The 19,709-nt window shown below is 42.8% G+C and overlaps 1 protein-coding gene across 1 annotated transcript; it reads right to left on the bottom strand.

Moving 5' to 3' along the window:
• Positions 1-9,986: 9,986 nt before the first annotated feature.
• Positions 9,987-10,262, bottom strand: LOC308517411 (dynein light chain roadblock-type 1-like; the record flags this gene model as incomplete). The annotated part of the gene is made up of 1 exon (XM_081088561.1): positions 9,987-10,262. One exon carries the CDS (start codon positions 10,260-10,262, stop codon positions 9,987-9,989), a length of 276 nt encoding a protein of 91 aa, XP_080944687.1.
• Between the last annotated feature and the right edge of the window lie 9,447 nt (positions 10,263-19,709).

Below are 19,709 nucleotides of genomic sequence, written 5' to 3'. Positions count from 1 at the left end.
TATTTGGTTTATGATATTGTCTTGGGAACTGTGGAAAATGTAGACATTAATGATAAATTAATTGTATTTTTCCTCTGGGTATGAAACCTTCTGCTCCCCTCTACCTCTCACCCCTTAAAGATGCCGTAGACAGATGTTCCTGATCTGGTCAATAGGCTCTTTCAAGTTGGTGCCTGTGTCCTTTAGACATGACCTGGTCAGTTTTGGAGCACATCCTTATATATGTACTTCCTGTTTTGCTTTTAGATACCAACCTTTGCAAACAGATAACCTCACACAGTTTTGAATTTAGTAGGAATTACCACTTTGTTTCTGGTTTTGTAATATTTCTGGTATCTCAGCTGCCAGATCAGGCAGGATAACTTAAAGCAGCAGTTCTCAAATATTGGGGTCTTAAGACCCTTTTCCACACTTGCAGACATTATTGAATACCCCCAAAGAGTTTTCTTGTAAAGTGAATTATGTATGTTGATATTTGCCATATCTGAAATTAAAACATACATTTTAAAAAGAAAAATGTACAAGCCCACATTCTATTAGTCGTCAGAGTGATGTCAACATCACACTTCATGTAGCTTCTGGGAAACTCCACCGCACACTTGTGAGAGAATGAGAGTGAAAAAGGCAAATAATGTGTTGGTGTAATTGTGACATACTTCTGACTTTATGGACCTCCTGAATAGGTCTCAGGCATAATACTGAAGACTGCTCATCACTCTCATCATCATATGTATATGGGCCTCAAAGTGGACTTCAACCCAAAGCTTCTGTGCAACCCATTGCCCTTGCACCCCTGCCCAACAAAACCCAAACCTTGGCTCCCTTGGTAGCAAAGCACAAGCCTTCCAGGTGGGGAAAGGGCTGGGAATGCAGGGAACATGCTCACTCTAAGATTCCAGCTCACCCTGCACCGTGCATCCTGAAACCACCTTGACTCTCACATTCATCTTCTATGGGCCTTGGTTTTCTCACCCGTAAAACAGGGACACTTGGCTCAACAACACAATAAAAGTTGTTCCAAAGCTCAAAGGAAGAGCAGGTAGACAGGGAACCAGTATTTGTTCAACACCTGCTATGTGCTGGCGCTTAGCAGACACATGACCTCATCAGGCCCTCCCTGATGCAAAGGAAACTCCCTGTTTCATGGATAAGGAAACAGGTCCAGAGGAAACCTGGGCCTGGGTGGCTTCAACATTCATGAGCGTGGCGTTACTCCTTGAGTGAGGGGTACAGATGACTCCCTGAAGGACCCTTGCTTAGGTGAGAAGCCGAGTGAAGAGCTGATCAAACCTACCAGGCTTGACCAAACCAGCCAAGGAGGGGCTGAGATTGACTGGCAGCAGCAGAGTGTGCAGGGGCCCAGCCTTAGGGCCTGATCAGAAAAGAAGGCCTAGAACTCAAGTCCTCGTCCACTAGCCACTCAGTTGCCCTCCACAGCCCCTCCAGGCCCCAGGGGTGCTTTATAGACCAGAGGCACTGTTGTAGAACCAGAGAAAGATAGCAGGAGCGGGTGTGCCCCACCCAGCATCCCAGGGGCAGGGCCAGCAGGGTTTGTGGTGGGACATGGTTGAGTTCTGGATCTCAAACAGCAGGACAGTTGGCAGATGACACTAAAGAATATCCCCAGGGATAACAACCCTGGAGAGGAACAGGCACTGGGAAGACACCAGGGAAGGCCCAGGCAGGGGATGGGACTATTCAGGCCAGGGTACACTTGGATGGCCACTGCCAGTGAGGACCGGGGGTGCCTGCCAATAGTACCCACACTCTCGAGGGGGTTTATGCTGAAGGTCAGGCCAGAAGTGCCTTTGACCCTGAAGGTAGATGAGGCCCAGGACAGGCCAAATGAGGACTCAGGGGATCACAGCTCTGGCCCTAAGCAGTGCTGGCCGCTGATGCTGCTGGGCGGGCCACGGCCACCCAAACCTGGGAAGAAAGTAGCCTTTAGAGTCTGAGGGACAGTAGGTTCTTGTTCCAGACTGGCCCCTGAGGGGCAGGCCTCAGGTACTGGCCTGGTGGGTTTTAGTCAGAGCCTCAGTCACTGTAGTATGTCTTTGGCTACAGGACCCAGCTCCTGGTCCTAGGTCAGCCCAAGTCTACAACCTTGGCCAGTGTGTTCCCATCGGTGACTTGCATCCCAGCAGTGTGCCAGTGTCCTGGAAGGCAAATGGCATCCCTGTCACCAGAATGTGGAGACCACCAAGCCCTTGAAACAGAGCAACAAGTACACAGCCAGCAGCTTCCTGAGGCTGACATCCGACAAGTGGAAATCTAGCCGTAGCTACAGCTGCCAGGTCATACACAAAGGGAGCACCCTGGACAGTCCTGAAGATTGTTCTTAGGATCCTGAGTCCTCCCACCCTTTCTCCAGCTCCTCACTATTCCCCTAGGACCTCTACACAGGTCAGCTTAGACTGGGCAGGTCTCACTCTCTCCCAGTTTCTACTTCTGCTTAATAAAGATTTAATCATTTCTATACAAAAAAAAAAAAAATACTGAACACTGCTCACTTAAAGTATAGGCAAAGGAGAGCACCTTATGAGATTTCGAGTCTTTCTTAAAGGAAGAACTCCTTACTAAATAGCTCGCTGTCTGTGAAGTGCCTAAACATTCCAGCCATTGCCTTTCTGAGAGTTCCTCTTAAACTGCTGAAAGTAATAGGACTAAGCCTTCTTCAATCACTAATAACTGGATTTTAAATTGGTTTATTAAATGTATTATCAGTCGCCTTGCAGGATATTGAGAGGTTTGAATTAGAATAGGTAGGTTTTTATGGACAGGACTTGGGAGGGTCAAAAAGAATGGAGAGAGGAGGCGGAAGGGTTGACTCAGAGCTGGCAGACCCCAGATGTTTGTGGAGCGCCAGTCTTGCCCTCTGGCTCCTGTTCTCTCATTCTGGGGCAGGCTTACCACATCCTCCCTACTTATCTTAAAGTGTTTTTTTTTTTTTTTTTTTTCTGAGTTGGAAAGAAGCAGCTTAAGCTTTGCATATTCAGACTGGGAAAAGTGTAATTATTTGAGTCACTTAGAATAACACAATCACGTAATTGTCTCATTAAAAAAAAAATAGAAAAATTCCAGATTGGTGGTAAACCTATTTAGAAACAGAGAAAAGAAAAAAAAATAAAACTTTTGTGCTTAAATAAAATTAAAACTGAAAGTGAGGATTTCCAAGGGGGAAGAGGTAAAAATGTATTAATCACCAAGTAGATAACATTTCATAAACACAGGTTCAAAGAGCATGAAATCCATGTTACTACTAGGGTTCATTAGGCTTTGATTAAAATAGTTTTGCTTGGACCAACTTTTCTCTATTGTTATTCTTAACTTACCAGGAAAGAAATTTTACTTTTTAAAAATAAAGCTTCCTAAATTAATTTCTCACAATGTTGTTTCTCAAAACATTCCAGATTTGACCTCAGTCTTTCCACCACAGTTACTCAGGTTAATGAACTTGCACAAAGTCATGCAGAGCTATTATTCGATTCTAAGCAAGCCGACTCTTGTGCAAACATCATATTCATTTGAGCCTTGTGAGGTCGGGAAGGTATTTAAGCCCATTTTGCAAATGGGAAAAATGAGGCTGACTTTCCTCAGGCTTCCTGCCCATGCCTTCTCTGTCCTGTTTATTCATCCTGTGGACTCATCTCACATCCTACTTGTCAGTATATCCTGTTTGCTCTGTCAATACACTCAGACTCCAACTCCTACTCCCAATACTACCACCTGGCCTAAACCATCATTATTTTTCTCCTGGATAGTTGCTATAGCTTTCTAATTAATCTCCTGCTTCTGCTTTCTCCCCCTTATAATCTATTTTTAATACTGTTTTAAAATAGAATTCAAGACAAATAATGTCACTCTTCTGCATAAAATTTCCCAAGTTCTTCCCATCTTATTTAGAGTAAAAGCCAAAGTATTTACACGGGCTTTCAATCTCTACGTGATTGCGCTCCCTAACACTCTCAGAAATATTCTTTCTCCTAATCTTGCTCTGCCAACCACACTAGCCTCCTTGCTATCTCACCTACACACAGACATGCTTCCATCACAGGGCTTTGGCACTGACTCTTTTCTCTGTCTCTCTGCCTGGAATGTGTGTGAATGTGTGTGTGTGTGTGTGTGTGCATGTGTGTTTCAGATAGTCACATAAACCCCATCACCATCTACCATGCAATATACTCTACTTGTTTGTTTTATTATTTGCCTCCTTCCAGTGGTTCTCAACCTTCTGGCCCTTTAAATACAGTTCCTCATGTTGTGACCCAACCATAAAATTATTTTCATTGCTACATAACTGTAATGTTGCTACTGTTATGAATCGCAATGTAAATATCTGATATGCAGGATGGTCTTAGGCTACCCCTGTGAAAGAGTCGTTCAACTTCGAAAGGGTCGCGACCCACAGGTTGAGAACCGCTACTTAGACTGTAAGCTTCATGAGGGCAGAGAATTTTTTTTTAATCTTCACTCAAGGACATGATTTTTATTGATTTTAGAGAAAGAAAGTGAGAGGAAGAGAGACATCAATCAGCTGCCTCCTGCGCTGCCCCAACCAGGATCAAACCTGGGTATGAGCCGGACAAGGAATTGAACCCGTGACCTTTTGGTATATGGGATGATACTCCAACCAACTGAGCCACACCTGCCTGGGCAAGGGCAGGGATTATTTTTTATCTGTTTGTTTGCTTTCTTTTCTTGAGTGCCAAATACAAGCAGTCAATACATATTCCTTGAACAAATTTTTATGCTAATACATTACGAAAGGGAGGAATACAGACACCTTTGCATTGGAACACCCTTCCTGCCTATGGGAAAGTGTGATTGAACTAGAGAGGAGGAAAGGGACTTTTAGAAATTGGTGGTCATGAGGCCTAGAAGAAGCAAAATGAATTTGGAGCCAAAAGAATGAGGTTTGATTTCCATTCCTGACATTTAGTAATGTGTGATCAGTTACTTTATCTCACTGAATTTGCATTTTCTTAATTATAAGTTGGGTGTGCACCAAGTCTATCTTACCGAGGGGTTGTAAGGCTCAAGTGCAAGTTAATGTGTTGAGGCATGTGTTCTCTGTGATCCCAAAACTCCCACTGAAATAGCCCAGGGCTCATATCCTTCATTTCTTTCCAATTCCTTTTCACCCTCACAGTCAGCCTCACCCTTGTCCAGACATGGACATCAGACATGGGGCTAAGTAGGAGTGCTGGCAGTTGGAGCTGCCTTTGACTGAGTAGAGAAAAAACCTGCTGGGCCTTGTTCCCCAGTACACCATCCAGAATGATTTGGCCTTTCTTTGCACTGTGGATAAGGCAAAAGGAATAAAAGTTGATGTTCTTGCTATTTAGCATTTGGCTTTCTGAATAAGGTTTTGCCATCTTGCTCTGGAGTATAAACAGCCATAACCTGCCATCCAAGATGGCAGAGGGCCCTCCAAAACACTTAAAGGGAAGCCAAAATTGATTTCCCTGAATTCTCTCCTTAGAGTTATGCTGCTTTACCACATATCTGATGATATGTCATGCTATTAAAACCGTGCCAGAACTCTAAAGGCTCCAGAGAACACAACAGATGCTTTGGTGCTTTCAACTAAAAAAAGTTAGTCCTGATAGTGGAAAATTCAACTCAAAAAGTTGGAACTCAAAAGGGAGTTATGTTTTTCTGGAATTTGCTTTCACTTTTTAGTCCAACAGCAGAAAGGCACTGAAGCCCAGCTGCCCAGATGAGGTACTTGAGATACCACCTGATTCTGTATCTGCTGTTTAGTCTATATCTTGTAACGTCCTAAACTTGTATACATGTTGGCTTCCCTTCTTATAAATCAAAGACAATATTCTAAATATCTCATGTAGAAATAAATCATGTGATGACTTTATTTGCTTTTAAGTAATATATTAGTTAATAAACTAGATGGCTCTTCCATAATAAATAGTAGGAAACTCTAAAATTTCTGATGAGAGCTCATTGATCCTATTGTGTGGATGGGAGTGCACCGACCTGTGTTTGTGAAAACTGTCTAAAAATATCCTATGTCTGAGATTTTGTTGCCTTTGGATTCCTCCAGTATTTTTTGTGGTTTCCCGTCTTAAGTCCTTTATCCATTTTGAGTTTATTTTTGTGTATGGTGTAAGTTGGTGGTCTATTTTCATTTTTTTGCATGTATCTGTCCAATTTTCCCAACACCATTTATTGAAGAGACTGTCTTGACTCCATTGTATGTTCTTGCCTCCTTTGTCAAATATTAATTGAGCATATTGGTTCGGGTCAATTTCTGGGTTCTCTATTCTATTTCATTGATCTATGTCTGTTCTTGTGCCAGTACCAGGCAGTTTTGAGAGGAATCCAAAGGCAACAAAATCTCAGACATATGCCGAAGCAATTTCTTCACCGATACAGATCCTAGGGCATTGGAAACTAAAGAGAAAATAAAACAAATGGGACTACATCAAAATAAAAAGCTTCTGCACAGCAAAAGAAACCATCAACAAAACAACAAGAAAGCCCACTGCATGGGAGAACATATTTTCCAATGTTATCACTGATAAGGGTTTAACCTCCAACATTTACAAAGAACTCATGAAACTTAACAAAAGGAAGATAAACAATCCAATCAAAAAATGGGCAAAGGACCTAAATAGACACTTTTCAAAAGAGGACATTCAGAAAGCCAAGAGACATATGAAAACACGCTCAAAGTCACTAATCATCCGAGAGATACAAATCAAAACAACAATGAGGTACCATCTCACACCCATCAGAATGGCTATCATCAACAAATCAACAAATGACAAGTACTGGAGAGGATGCGGAGAAAAGGGAACACTCGTGCACTGCTGGTGGAAATGCAGACTAGTGCAGCCACTATGGAAGACAGTATGGAGTTTCCCCAAAAATTTAAAAATGGAACTCCCATTTGACCCAGTGATCCCACTTCTAGGAATATATCCCAAGAAACCAGAAACACCAATCAGAAAGGATATATGCATCCCTATGTTCATAGCAGCACAATTTACCATAGCTAAGATTTGGAAACAGCCTAAGTGCCCATCAGCAGATGAATGGATTAGAAAACTGTGGTACATCTACACAATGGAATACTACGCTGCTGTAAAATGGAAGAAATGCCTACCGTTTGCAAAAGCATGGATGGAACTGGAGAGCATTATGCTAAGTGAAATAAGCCAGTCAATGAAAGAAAAATACCACATGATCTCACTCATTTATGGATAATAAAGGCCATTATAAACTGATGAACAAAAATAGATACACAGGCAGAGCAGCATCTAACAGACTGTCAAACTACAGCAGGAAGGCCAGGGAGGACTGGAGGGAGGGAGGGTAAGAGATCAACTGAAGGACTTGTATGCATGCATATAAGCATAACCAATGGACACAAGACATTGTGGGGTATGGGAAGCCAGGGGAAGGTCAAGGGGGAAAAAAAAAAGACATATGTAATACTCTTTGTAATACTTTAAGCAATAAAACAATTTTTTTAAAAAATTGTAGTATATAATAAAAACAATAATAATAATCCTAAAAAAATAAATAAAAATATCCTAGAATCTTTTCCCCACTTTTTTGCCTGACCCAGTGGGTTTCTGCGACTGCCCAGGCATGGTTAGAACCCCTTTGGTAAAGGAAATGCTTCTCTCTACTTTGCCTTACAGCTAACTTTAATTTACAAATCCCTTGGAAAGAGAGAATGCATTTCTTGATGGAACTTCAAGCCTGTTAACTTGTATTTGATGTGACTGGTTTTTATCCCCAAGGTATGATCAGAAGCCATTATCTTGTATAAAAGGCTAGCTACAGTTTGAGGCCTAGAGTTTCAAGAGTCGATGGACATTAATGCCCCTGGGTGAGCTGAAACCTCCTGATGTATATCATGTGAGTCTCCATGGAAGAATCATAGAAATTCAGAGTTAGAAAGGATTTCAGAGGTTAAGACACTGAGGCCTAGAAATGTCAGGTGACTCACTGAAATCACACAAGCCCTTTACCAGGATAGATGAGAGAACCAGGCAGCAGAAACTCCCAAGGTAGCTACAGAGACTCTTGTGTGGCCTGACAGAATCTGGTTAGGGTACTGATTCAGCAGAACAAAACTATTTTCTACATTTAAATATGGTTTTAGAACCTCAGCACTTACTGGAACCCAAAATTTTCCCAGACTGTTTCCCACTGAATCAGGGTCAAAGGTATTTCCATCATTATTTTTTGACAGACCTCCAGCTTCTTTGGCAGTGAACAGGTAAACATCTGGTTTGATATTCAATATGTACAGTTCTGGGGAATTCTTTCCTCTGTCTAAAATAATTTTGTTTTCAGCAAAGCTATTTTTTTCCTTGTATCTTACTGTGAGTGGGCAAGAGAGAAACACATTCTTGGGTAAGGAGGGGAAGTTTCCAGATATATCAGGTTAAAAACAGCAGGAAACCCCAAGAACCACTTATGAAGCTAACACTTACAAAGCCAGACTTGAGTGAATTTCCAAGCACTCTCATTGAAAGCTAAACATATCAGAGAAAACATTTCAAAAGTGACCAAAAAGATGAAAAGAAAGAAAACACGTGATTTCACAAGTTTGGGGCTCATGCTTGGCTTGGCTTTATTAAACAAGGAAATGAAATAGAAGTAATGATGTTAGTAGTTGAAGTTTGTGATAATTCCAGGGGTGGGCAAACTTTTTGACTGGAGGGCCACAATGGGTTCTTAAGCTGGACTGGAGGGCTGGAACAAAAGCATGGATGGAGTGTTTGTGTGAACTAATATAAATTCAAAGTAAACATCATTACATAAAAGGGTACGGTCTTTTTTATTCAATAGTTTTATTCATTTCAAAAGGGCCGGATCCGGCCCGTGGGCTGTAGTTTGCCCAAGGCTGGATTAGGTGCTCAAATCTCAGAGGGAAGGTAGGGGAGGGTGGCGGTAAGGGGAAGAGATCAACCAAAGGACTTGTATGCATGCATATAAGCCTAACCAATGGACACAGACACCAAAGGGTATGGGTATGAGTGGGGGAGGGGGGACAGTGGGGGGATAAGGACACATATATAATGCCTTAATCAATAAATAAAGAAAAAAGTTAATATTTAAACTACTACAATAAACCCTCGATTTTGCGGACCACGATTTAACATACAAAATTTCTGGTCAATATGTCATATGTGAAAATTAACACCCTGTTAATTTTTAAATGCTTTTAACCAAGATTTTCTTATAATCACATTAACAGGTTATTTCTTGTTTTAACTGTAATCTACATATTTGAATTCAAGAGTCACCACTCATAACCAATGCTCAGTGAATGATAGCACGTGATCTCACCGCATCGCAAGTGGCAACAGTCTGGTCACAGAGCATGACTTCTTTCTTTTTCTTTTTTCAAAATATCTTATTGATTTTTTTTTTTTTTTCAGAGAGGAAGGGAGAGGGATAGAGAGTTAGAAACATCCATGAGAGAGAAACATCGATCAGCTGCCTCCTGCACATGTCCTACTGGGGATGTGCCCGCAATCAACGTACATGCCCTTGACTGGAATCGAACCTGGGACCCTTGAGTCCGCAGGCCAAAGCTCTATCCACTGAGCCAAACCGGTTAGGGCTATGACTTCTCTCTTTCTTTCTTTTTTTAAGTTTCAGTTATTGCTAGTTAAAGGAAAGCAGCCTTTTCCAAGGGCAGCACAGTGAACAGAAGGTCAGAAGAAAGCAGGATGTGGGCCTCTCATAAGTTCATGTTCCGAAACCTGAGCTTGAGGAAAGAGGGCCCTCCTGGGAGCTCAGGGCAACTGGTCAGCAGAGGGATGCTTTGGTGGGATGGAGAAGATCTGAAGCCCACTCTGGTCACTGGATCGGTCTACATGGGCTCTAAGACAATTTCCACCTGCCTGTTGGTTGACATGATTAACACTATTATTATCATTAACTTAGAAATGATGCATGGAGCCAAGAGAGTGGCTTATTTAGTCAGATTCTGAATTCAGAATCTAAATTACAATCAGGAAGTAGTCTTTATCAGGTGTGACCATAATTTCATTTTTCTTGGAGCGGATTTGAAGGAAGGTGAGGTCATTCTGGGGGTCAACTTCACGTGTGATGATCCGTGCCTTCAAGATGAAGTTGTGCATGAGGTTGGCATACGGTGTAGTGGTGGGATTGCTTATGGTGCTCTTAATGGGAATGCCTTCTGTGTTCACCACAATGATTCCCTGCACTCCCTTCTGTCTCTGAGGATGCTTCAGTGTCTCCTCCACCTCTCCCATCTCAGATGGATGGGTTAGCTCTGCCAGGGTGTGACTTGCTGCAGCAGTTATAACTCAAGTCCATGTTCCCATGTGCACTAAGCCATGCCCCAGCCATGTGCATTTGTTTACTCGAGGTGACCTATTCAGGATAAATCTAAAATTATAGTAACACATACAAAAAACTTTTCTGTGAAATTGAACTTTTCATACATATTTAATTTCAATTACACAAACTAATTTGTCAATTTTTTTAGCATACACATTTGCAAAACCTACTTTATTATATAACAGACTTGTGGCTTTCACAGACAGTCCCTTGCCCAAATTAGTCCTTTAATTCAAGGTTTTACTGTATTGTGGAAATATTAGGCAACTCTTGCCAAGTCTCTATCTCCTGATGTAATACCTACACAACTGTGAGATTATGAGGATTAAATCACAAGAGTTGCTGGTTATACACTGAAAACTTCAAAGTGCTATAAAATAATGATAATAAAGAGAGCTAATATCTATTGACTACTTTGCTGTGTTAGCAGGCATAGTGCTGGTTGCTGTTCATATAGTTTGTCATTTAATACACGCCACAACCCTAAAAAAGGGTACCATTATTCTATTTTACAACGACAACACAAAATACTACAATAACAACAACTACAATAAATATCCTGGAGACTTGGGAAGGCTAAGTAGTATTTTCTGTTATAAACTGGAAGAACTATATGAAAATAATTTTGATAAATTTTTGAAATAATTTTGATCAAAACCTTTAGGAGAATTTCTCCAGGAAGTAATACCTAAAACCCAGCTTTGGTTTCATTAAACGGACCACTTTACTCTTTTGTAAAATAATTAGGTCCACATTCTAATCTCTAGAACCTGCAAGTATGGTCTTATTTGGAACATAGGTATGTGCAGCTTTAAGTTAAGGACCTTGAGATGAGGCCATCCTGAATTATCTCCGCATGTCCTAAATCTAATGAACAGTGTCTTCATAAGAGATTCAGAGAAGAGGAAAAGGCAGTGGGACCATGAGAGCAGAGATTGGAGTGATGTGGCAATAAGCCGAAGAATTCCTGGAGCCACCAAAAGCTATAAGAGACAAAGAACAGACTACCATAGAGCCTTCAGAGAGAGTGTAGCCCTGTGGATTTCCCACCTCCAGAACAATAAGAAAATACATTTCTGTTGTTGTAAGCCACAAAAGGTATGATAATCCATTATGGTAGCCCTAGGAAAATAATACAGAGATCCAGAGAATAGAAGTAGAATCAAGTGGCAGAAAGTAAAAGAGCAGACTTTCTAATCATTGAAAATGCTCAAAAGTGCGTGCAAGGGGCTGAATTATGAAATTGCTGGCCTTTGGCAATTGGAGTAGTGGTTTAAGGGTTGAACGGTCAGGAGGGAAATTTCATTGCATGGAATTGGGTGTCTCTTAAGATTCTTTTATACTTTTACTAGCGGCCCGGTGCATGAAATTCATGCATGGAGTAGGGAGGTCCCTCAGCCCGGCCTGCACCATCTCCAACCCGGGACCCCTGGGGTATTCCTGACTGCCTCTCACAATCTGGACCGCTGGCTCCTAACCGCTTGCCTGCCTGCCTGCCTGATTGCCCCTAACATCTCTACCTGCCTGCCTGATGGCCCCTAACTATCTCTGCCTGCCTAATTGCCCCTTACCACTTCTGCCTGCCTTCCTGATCACCCCTAGCTGCTCCTCTGCTGTCCTGATGGCCCCTAACCTCCTCTGCCTCACCCCACACCTGGGATTCAGGCTTCTCTCCCTCTGGCTGGCTGCAGGCACCCAGGACCTAGGCTGGTTTTGCCCAGGTCGATCGACCGCAGCCGCGGGCACCTGGGACCATGGGCCGCTGGTCCCCATTCCTCTCTCACGAGCTCATTTGTGCCTGGCTGGTTCCCATTTCTTTCTCCCCCGCGTTGAGTGTCTGAGCAGTTCCAGCTCGAGGGCTCAAGGGCATGAGGGTGCGAGGACATGAGGGCATGGTGACCATTTGCATATTAGCTCTTTACTATATAGGATTTTATCATATTTACAGATTCTGGCTATAGTTTTCTAGAATCACTACTCAGAAATGCCCAGATTTTACTCACATTATTGTTCATTATTTCTGGTTGGATTCAGTTAGGTCCAAACAGGAAGATCAGTTTCCAGGCAGGAAGAAGCCAGTGTTGACCATGACTGGAAAATAGACTGGTAATACCCAGCAGTGCTTCATATCTGTGCAACCATCTCTTTGAAGTTGATTTATCTGATGCTTCTCACACTTACAGAGAAACAACTTTCCTACACACAAGTAAAGAAGCTGCCTTCTTAATATTACTATAACCTCTTTCTTTGAGCCACTAGCCAGCCTCAGGACTCAATAGTCTCACAATTGCATTGGTTCTAAATAAATGTTTGTTCCCTCCCATATGGTATAGTCACCCTTAATGGTGGTTCTATTTTTCTCTTCTAAGAATTCGATCCCTAGAACTAGGAGTAAATGACTGACATCTATGCTTTGGGGCTCCCTTGCTGACAGGGGCTGCAGGAACTTGGCAGCTAGAAAAGCCCAGAATGGTATTTGGTAAAGAAAATCTCTCAGTTATCATGGCCTAACTAATGAGACTACTCTTTTTCCATAGAGATATACTGCTTTTCTCCGCCAGCGGATTCAACTGATTCTCTCAAGTGACACAAGATGGGCCTGGAAATGACAGCATTTAATCACAAGTTATTCATAGTAAAGATGCCACTGCCCCTTTTTTTAACCTTTGAACACTTGTTTTGCTTCCCTCCTTCCCCCAGGGAACCCTTCAGGTCTTTCATCACAACTAAAAGTCAGAGTTTATGGTCTGAGTGACACTTATGGGGACTCTAGGCAGAATGTTTTAAAGAATCCATCAACGAAGGTAGGCCGCACCAGGGCACAGCGTGCTCTCGGGCTCTGAGATTTGGACGAGGCTTTGCTTGGTGCCTTGGTTCTGGTGAAATGCATACATTTCGGTTTGTATGTCAGAGGTTCCTGGAAGAATAGTAAACAATAGTATTAAATTTTCACTGCCTCCAATCTCTCCAAATCTTGGTGTATCCAGTTGAACGTCTCATTTAAGAAATCTAAAAAGAGAGAAAAGAAAAGAGGAACAGAGAGAAAAGGGCAGGTAGGGAAAGGAAGAGGGAGAGAAAAAAGAAGCTTGTTTACCATCCCTAGGGTCTGTCTCCACTGGGGACACAGCTGCTTCTACATGGGGAAACGCTGCCCATGTGCTTCACGTTGCCCTCCTTCCCAACCCTTCCCTTTCCTCATCCCTTCACCTATCCTCCTGCTCTCATTACGTCCATTCCTCTACAGTCCACTAAACAGAAGCTAAATCAGATTAGGGGGAGGTAGAAATCCTAGAGACTCATGACCACAAACTATTTATGAGATAACAATAGTTCCTTGATAGAGAGAGAGAGAGAGAGAGAGAGAGAGAGAGAGAGAGGAAGTGAGAGAGAGAGAGAGAACTAATTTATTATTGAACCAGGATAATAGTCAGGGTAGACCCTTGCTAAAAAATCTCCCTTTCCCCAACTCTGCCAAGAAGGTAAAAGCACAAAAACAGGAGAGGGCCTCTCCTGGCGCATTCTTGCCCTGTTTCATCCCTTCCCCTTATAGTGTTTCATTCTACATCTTCTCCAAGACTCCACAGACTTTATCCCATTCTAAAACCACTGTCTCTTTCTAAGATCCTGAAAGTTATTTTCTTGGTACCTAGCCCATAAGAGAGACTTAGAAAACGCTAGTTCCCTTTACTTTTATATTGTGAATTAGTACATTAGGTCACTTTCTCCTTAACTAAACAGTTACTTCCCATAAGGAAATTTTCATTTTAAAAACATAGAATTCTGGGAAAGACTTATTAACTGGGCAGAAATCAAATATTGGTCATGAATGACCTCATCGGCTAGCAGACATGTTTTGTTTGGCCTACAAAGTATTTTAACAAAATTGGAAAATATTCTTTAAAAGTGAGTAATCTGACTCAGTTTTTGTTTTGTTTTTTTAATTATAGATCTTCTAGAACAAGTATGTCATACTCCTGGCCTGAGGGCCACATGCAGCCCACAATGAATATTTTTGCGGCCCAGACAATATAACAGTATATAAGAAATGTTTTAATAAAAACTTCATAATGTAATTTTTATAATATCCTGTTACACATAATCTACACTAATAAAAGAGGAAAATGGTAATTGGCGTACGGCGATACCTTTTTCATTGGCTAATCAGGGCTATATGCAAATTAACTGCCAACTAAGATTGGCAGTTAACTGCCAACAAGATGGCGGCTAATTTGCATATGTAGGCACAATGCAGGGAGGCGAAAGGGAAAGCAGGAAGAAGCCCCCTGACACTGACAGTGATCTGAAACCCAGGGGGGAGCTAAGAGCTGGGGGGCAGGGCAAAGGCGGCCCTGGGGCCACCTTTGCCCTGCCCCCCAGCCATGATCGGAGAATCAGGCGCCTTTGCCGCCCTGGCCAGTGATAGCAGGAAGTAGGGGTGGAGCCAGCGATGGGAGCTGGGCACGGTCGAAGCTGGCAGTCCCAGGAGCTAGGGTTCCCTTGCCTGGGCCTAAAGCGAAGCCCACGATCGTGGCGCCCCCTGCTGCCACTGCAGGTCCCCGCTGCCCGGGCCAGACGCTTAGGCCAGAGGCGTTAGGCCTGGGCAAGTGCGGAGCCTGCAACCGCGGGGAGCTGGGGGTCCCCTGCCCAGGCCTGACACCTCTGCCGGAGGCCTCAGGCCAGGTCAAGGGGCCGATCCGGTGATTGGTGATTGGAGGGTGATGAGGGTCAACTCCTCTGGCTGAGGCATCAGACCTGGGTGGGGGGCGGAGCCAGGGATTGGGGGGATATGATGGTCCCCTTGCCCAGGCCTGAAGCCTGGGTCAGAGGCGTCAGGCTTGGGCGGGGGGTGGAGCAAGCGATCAGAGGGAGATGGGGGTCCCCTGCCCAGGCATGATTCCTGGGCCAGAGGCCTCAGGCCTGGGCGGGGGCCAGAGCCAGTGATCGGGGGGAGATGGGGGTCCCCTGTCCAAGCCTGACATCTCTGGCGGAGGCATCAGGCCTGGGCAAGGGGCCGATCAGGCGATCGGAGGGTGATGGGGGTCAACGCCTGAGGGCTCCCAGTATGTGAGAGGGGGCAGGCTGGGCTGAGGGACACTACCCCCCCCCCACCCAGTGCACGAATTTCGTGCACCGGGCCCCTAGCTATTAATAACGAGTTACAATGTTCACTAATGACTGATTACTATAATCGTGTTGCATTCATTTCCCTTACACTCCTTACACATAGGCGCACCATTTCCCCCCACTAATACTAGCAGCGAGTATTTTAGCAGCCTATTACCACGTCATTAGTGTTGGACTGACTCTTTTGGTGTGCTCAACAGGAAATATTTTGCTTTCATAGAACAAGAAAAATAGGTTTATTTGCATTATGATTATTAATTTGCGCAGCTATTCAGTGTCTGGTAAGTTAATGTTCAATAAAAAATATTTATTTTTATTAAAATGTTCTATTATTTCATGTTAACGATTACTCATTTGTTTCAACCCTTTGTATTCAGCATGTCTCTATCGAAATAAACCTAGATTTCTATGAAAAATGCAGCTTTTGTGTTTTTGCGGCCCCCATAAACTTAAACCTTGTTTATTTGGCCCGTGTTAGCCTTTGAGTTTGACATGCTTGTCCCGCAGACCCGATCCGGCCCGTTTGAAATGAATAAAACTATTGAATAAAAAAGACTGTACCCTTTTATGTAATGATGTTTACTTTGAATTTAGATTAGTTCACACAAACACTCCATACATGCTTTTTTCCCGGCCCTCCGGTCCAGTTTAAGAACGAACCCATTGTGGCCCTCGAGTCAAAAAGTTTGCCCACCCCTGTAGAGGGTCTCCTCTTGCACAAACCCACTGTTTTCTATAGACTGCCCATGGTTCTTCGTTTGCCAGAGACCCCACCACATATTGTCTTATACTCAGGCTGCTTCACTCATTTGGTTCCCTGCTTGACCCCTCATAGAACTTGGATGCGCAACTTCTGTTCAAAAGAAATGAACATACTAGTATATCTAGATTCCACCTGCCCCCTCCTCCAGGGAGCTTCCGCTGAGTCCCACCCCACCATATCCTAGGCAAGATGTCCTCATCTCATGGCTCCATGCACTCCTACTGGTCTTCCTCTTTAATTTCTCTGTCCCACTCACCAGAAAACTGCAAGTTATCTTGGGTGCAGAGAGCTAAATATTCTCTGTTATCCCAGCAAGGTCAACATGATAAAGAATGCCTGGCAGGAAGATTAGGTCTTGCCAGCTCAGTATGTGCTTCTCCTGGTATATCCTATGGATATAGAGTAGTATCCCCTTACCTGTGGCTTCTCTTTCTGCAGTTTCAGTTACTTGCAATCAAACCACAGTCCAAAAATATTAAGTGGAAAATTCCAGGAATAAACAATTCATAAGTTTTAAATTGCACGCTCTTCAATCATCCCTTTGCCCCATGTCTGCTGTAAATTCGGCCCGCCCATTAACCATAGTCGCCTCTGGCTCAGTTATCAGAGTGACTGTTGTGGCATCGCATGGCTTTTGTTCAAGTCACCCTTATTTTACTTAATAATGCAGCATAACTTTTATTACAAAATATTTCTATAATTATTCTATTTTATTAGTGGTTTTGTTTTAATCTCTTACTGTGTCTGATTTGTAAATTAAACTTTATCATAGATCTGTATGTATAGGAAAGAATATATATATTCTTTCAGGCATCCCACTGGCAGATACAGGGGAAACTACTATACTTCCAGAAGGTTTTCTAGTTTGTCATTTCTTTATCCAAGTCTATCCTCTCCTGTTATTTTCTTTGGAGGATTGCTTTTGAGGCTATAGTTAGGCAGCCAACAGACAGATAGTTCTACATACATAAACAAACTGTTTCTCCTAAAATTCAGAGACTTGGAAAAGCAGTAAAATAATATTTGTATAACTCGGAACTCTGTAATAAGGCTCCACTTAAGAAGCAACCATTTGGAGCAGAATACAAGTTTTCATGATACATTTTCTGTCTTAACAAATCCTGCTTTCCCTTTGAGGCACAGTTTAAATGATTTCTCTTCTTAAAGATTGTTTTCAGTTTTTCCAGGCTAAGATCCTGCAGTACTTTTACAGATTCATATTTTGGTGCTTCATATAGCACTTAATTTGTTTTTCTCAGTTGCATGTGCAACAGACTTCACATCTTAATCTTCTTGGCATTCCCAGTGGCCATCAAAACCGGGCACATAAAATGTGCTCAATAAATATTCTTGAAATAGATTAAAGTTGTTTCAAATTTGGGATCATACAATGAACTTAAAATGGCTTCTATGTGAAACAACGGGAATAAAAGGAATTTACTAGAGTGCATAGCATGTGATCAGGACAACTATTAATTCATTAAATGCTCCCAAGTATGCACGCTGTGTCATAAATAATATAAGACTTATTTCTTCCCATGGGTTATATGAATGTGCAAACAACATTGAAATAAAGCGTAAGTGCGTTATTCATATCTGCACTACTCAGCAGACATTTTAGCATATATTTTGGTGATTTTTGCTTAAAACTTAAGTGTTCATGTTATTTTTTGACCAACAAAGCTATCCTTTCCCCTAGGAAAATTTCACATAATGTGCTGAGATTCTCCTATAGTCAGATGATTATGTAGGCACAGTCACTTTCTGAGGAGCTACTGTTGACAGGCAAACAAAAGGGGGCTTGTGTCAAAAAGACAAAAGTCACCCCTCTTCCTTAGTAGCAGAGCTGGGGCACAGACTCAGGTGAGTCAGGTTCCAAAGCCAATGTCTTTTTTCTCTATCTTATTGGTGGAAACTACGGCCCTCAGAAGCAGAAGCTTCCCTCAGAGCTGCCAGTCAGGGCTGATGAGAAATGACCCTGACAGTCCATCATGGGAGATCAAGAGGGACTCCCAGAACTTCCCATGCTCTTGGCAAGACCCTTTCCTCCACATCTCAAATGCACCAATTTTTTTTCAAATTCCCTGACATGTCTTTTTCCCTGTTTATGTCAGTCACTGATAGAATCCCCAGACTGACTCCTAGAAAAGAACTTTTTCAGATACTAATCTTTATAAGGTGCTGTGAATTCCCTTTCCTGACTGCCTCCCCCTGACCCCAACTCCTGAAATTCTTCAACTTTGTTTTTTAGAACTCACAACCAGCGATTAGGAGACACCCCTGTGTCCTCAACCTTTTTTCTGAAGGTTTCCTTTCATCTCTACACCCACCGAACCCAGTGTCCCTTGAGGACAGTATTCTCCTATAGCCCTCTGCAGCAGTTTTGCCTTCTTTGGTCCACTGGCCCAGGGTTTGGTGTTAGGAGGTGTCTTTTTTGCCCCTCATTGGCACTTCTAGGCCATTTTCCTTTATGACTCCATGAAAAACCCCTTCTTTGAATCTCAATTTACTCATCCCTTCTCTTTCTTATAATCATCTACCTCCCTAGGGTCTTTTTCCTTTATTCCTTGAAGATTTTAGTTCCTGGCTAACAATCACTATCTCCTAAACGACTTCGGTCCTGATTTTTGGTTATATCAATATGTATATCACTGGTTCTCTCAATTTCCTGGCCTCTCCCCCCTCCAGAAACCTGGTCCTCAGGCACTCACTTCTATGCTGGTATCCTAATCTTTGTTGTTATAGAAAGTGCTTCTCCTTCATGACCTCATTTCCACATTTCCCACAGCCATAAGACAGCTTCTTGCTTACTTCCTCAGGGACTCCAACTCCAGCTATCCCTTATCTATGGTTTTCTTTACCCTTCATCTGTGCTTCGCAACTGAGGGCAATTTCAACACCCCCCCCCCCCCCCCCAGTTCCACAGGAGACATTTGGAAATGTCGGGTTGTCACAAATGGCTGCTAAGAGAATGCTATTGGAGTCTAGCAGGTAGAGGCCACGGATGCTGCTAACCATCCTACAATGTGCAGGACAGCCCTCCACAGCAAAGACTTGTCCAGTCCAAACTGTCAATAGTGCCAGGTTGAGAAAGTCCACTTAACATGACTAGTATCTATAGCCCATTGATTCTGCCATTGTGTTATCGATTAAATCATGTCCTCCCCAAAAAGGTATGTTGAAGCTCTCACCCTTGGTTCTTGGAATGTGAACTTACTTGGAGTTAAGGTCAGTGCTGATATAATGTTAAGCTAAGATGGGGTCATGCTGGAGTAGATGGGACCTCTAATGCAATATGACTGGTGTCCTCATAAAAAGAAGGCCGTGTGAAGAGAGTCACAGGGAGAACTCCAGGTGAAGAATAAAGATTGGAGTGATCTATTCACAAGCCATGGGATGCCAAAGATTACCAGCAAACCATCAGAAAGAGGCAAGGAAATTGTTCCCCACAGATGTCAGAGAGAATATGGCT

The sequence above is a fragment of the Myotis nattereri genome (assembly GCF_964212035.1).
Source record: "Myotis nattereri genome assembly, chromosome: 3".
NCBI lineage: Eukaryota > Metazoa > Chordata > Mammalia > Chiroptera > Vespertilionidae > Myotis > Myotis nattereri.
This window is presented reverse-complemented; position numbering and strand designations above follow the sequence as displayed.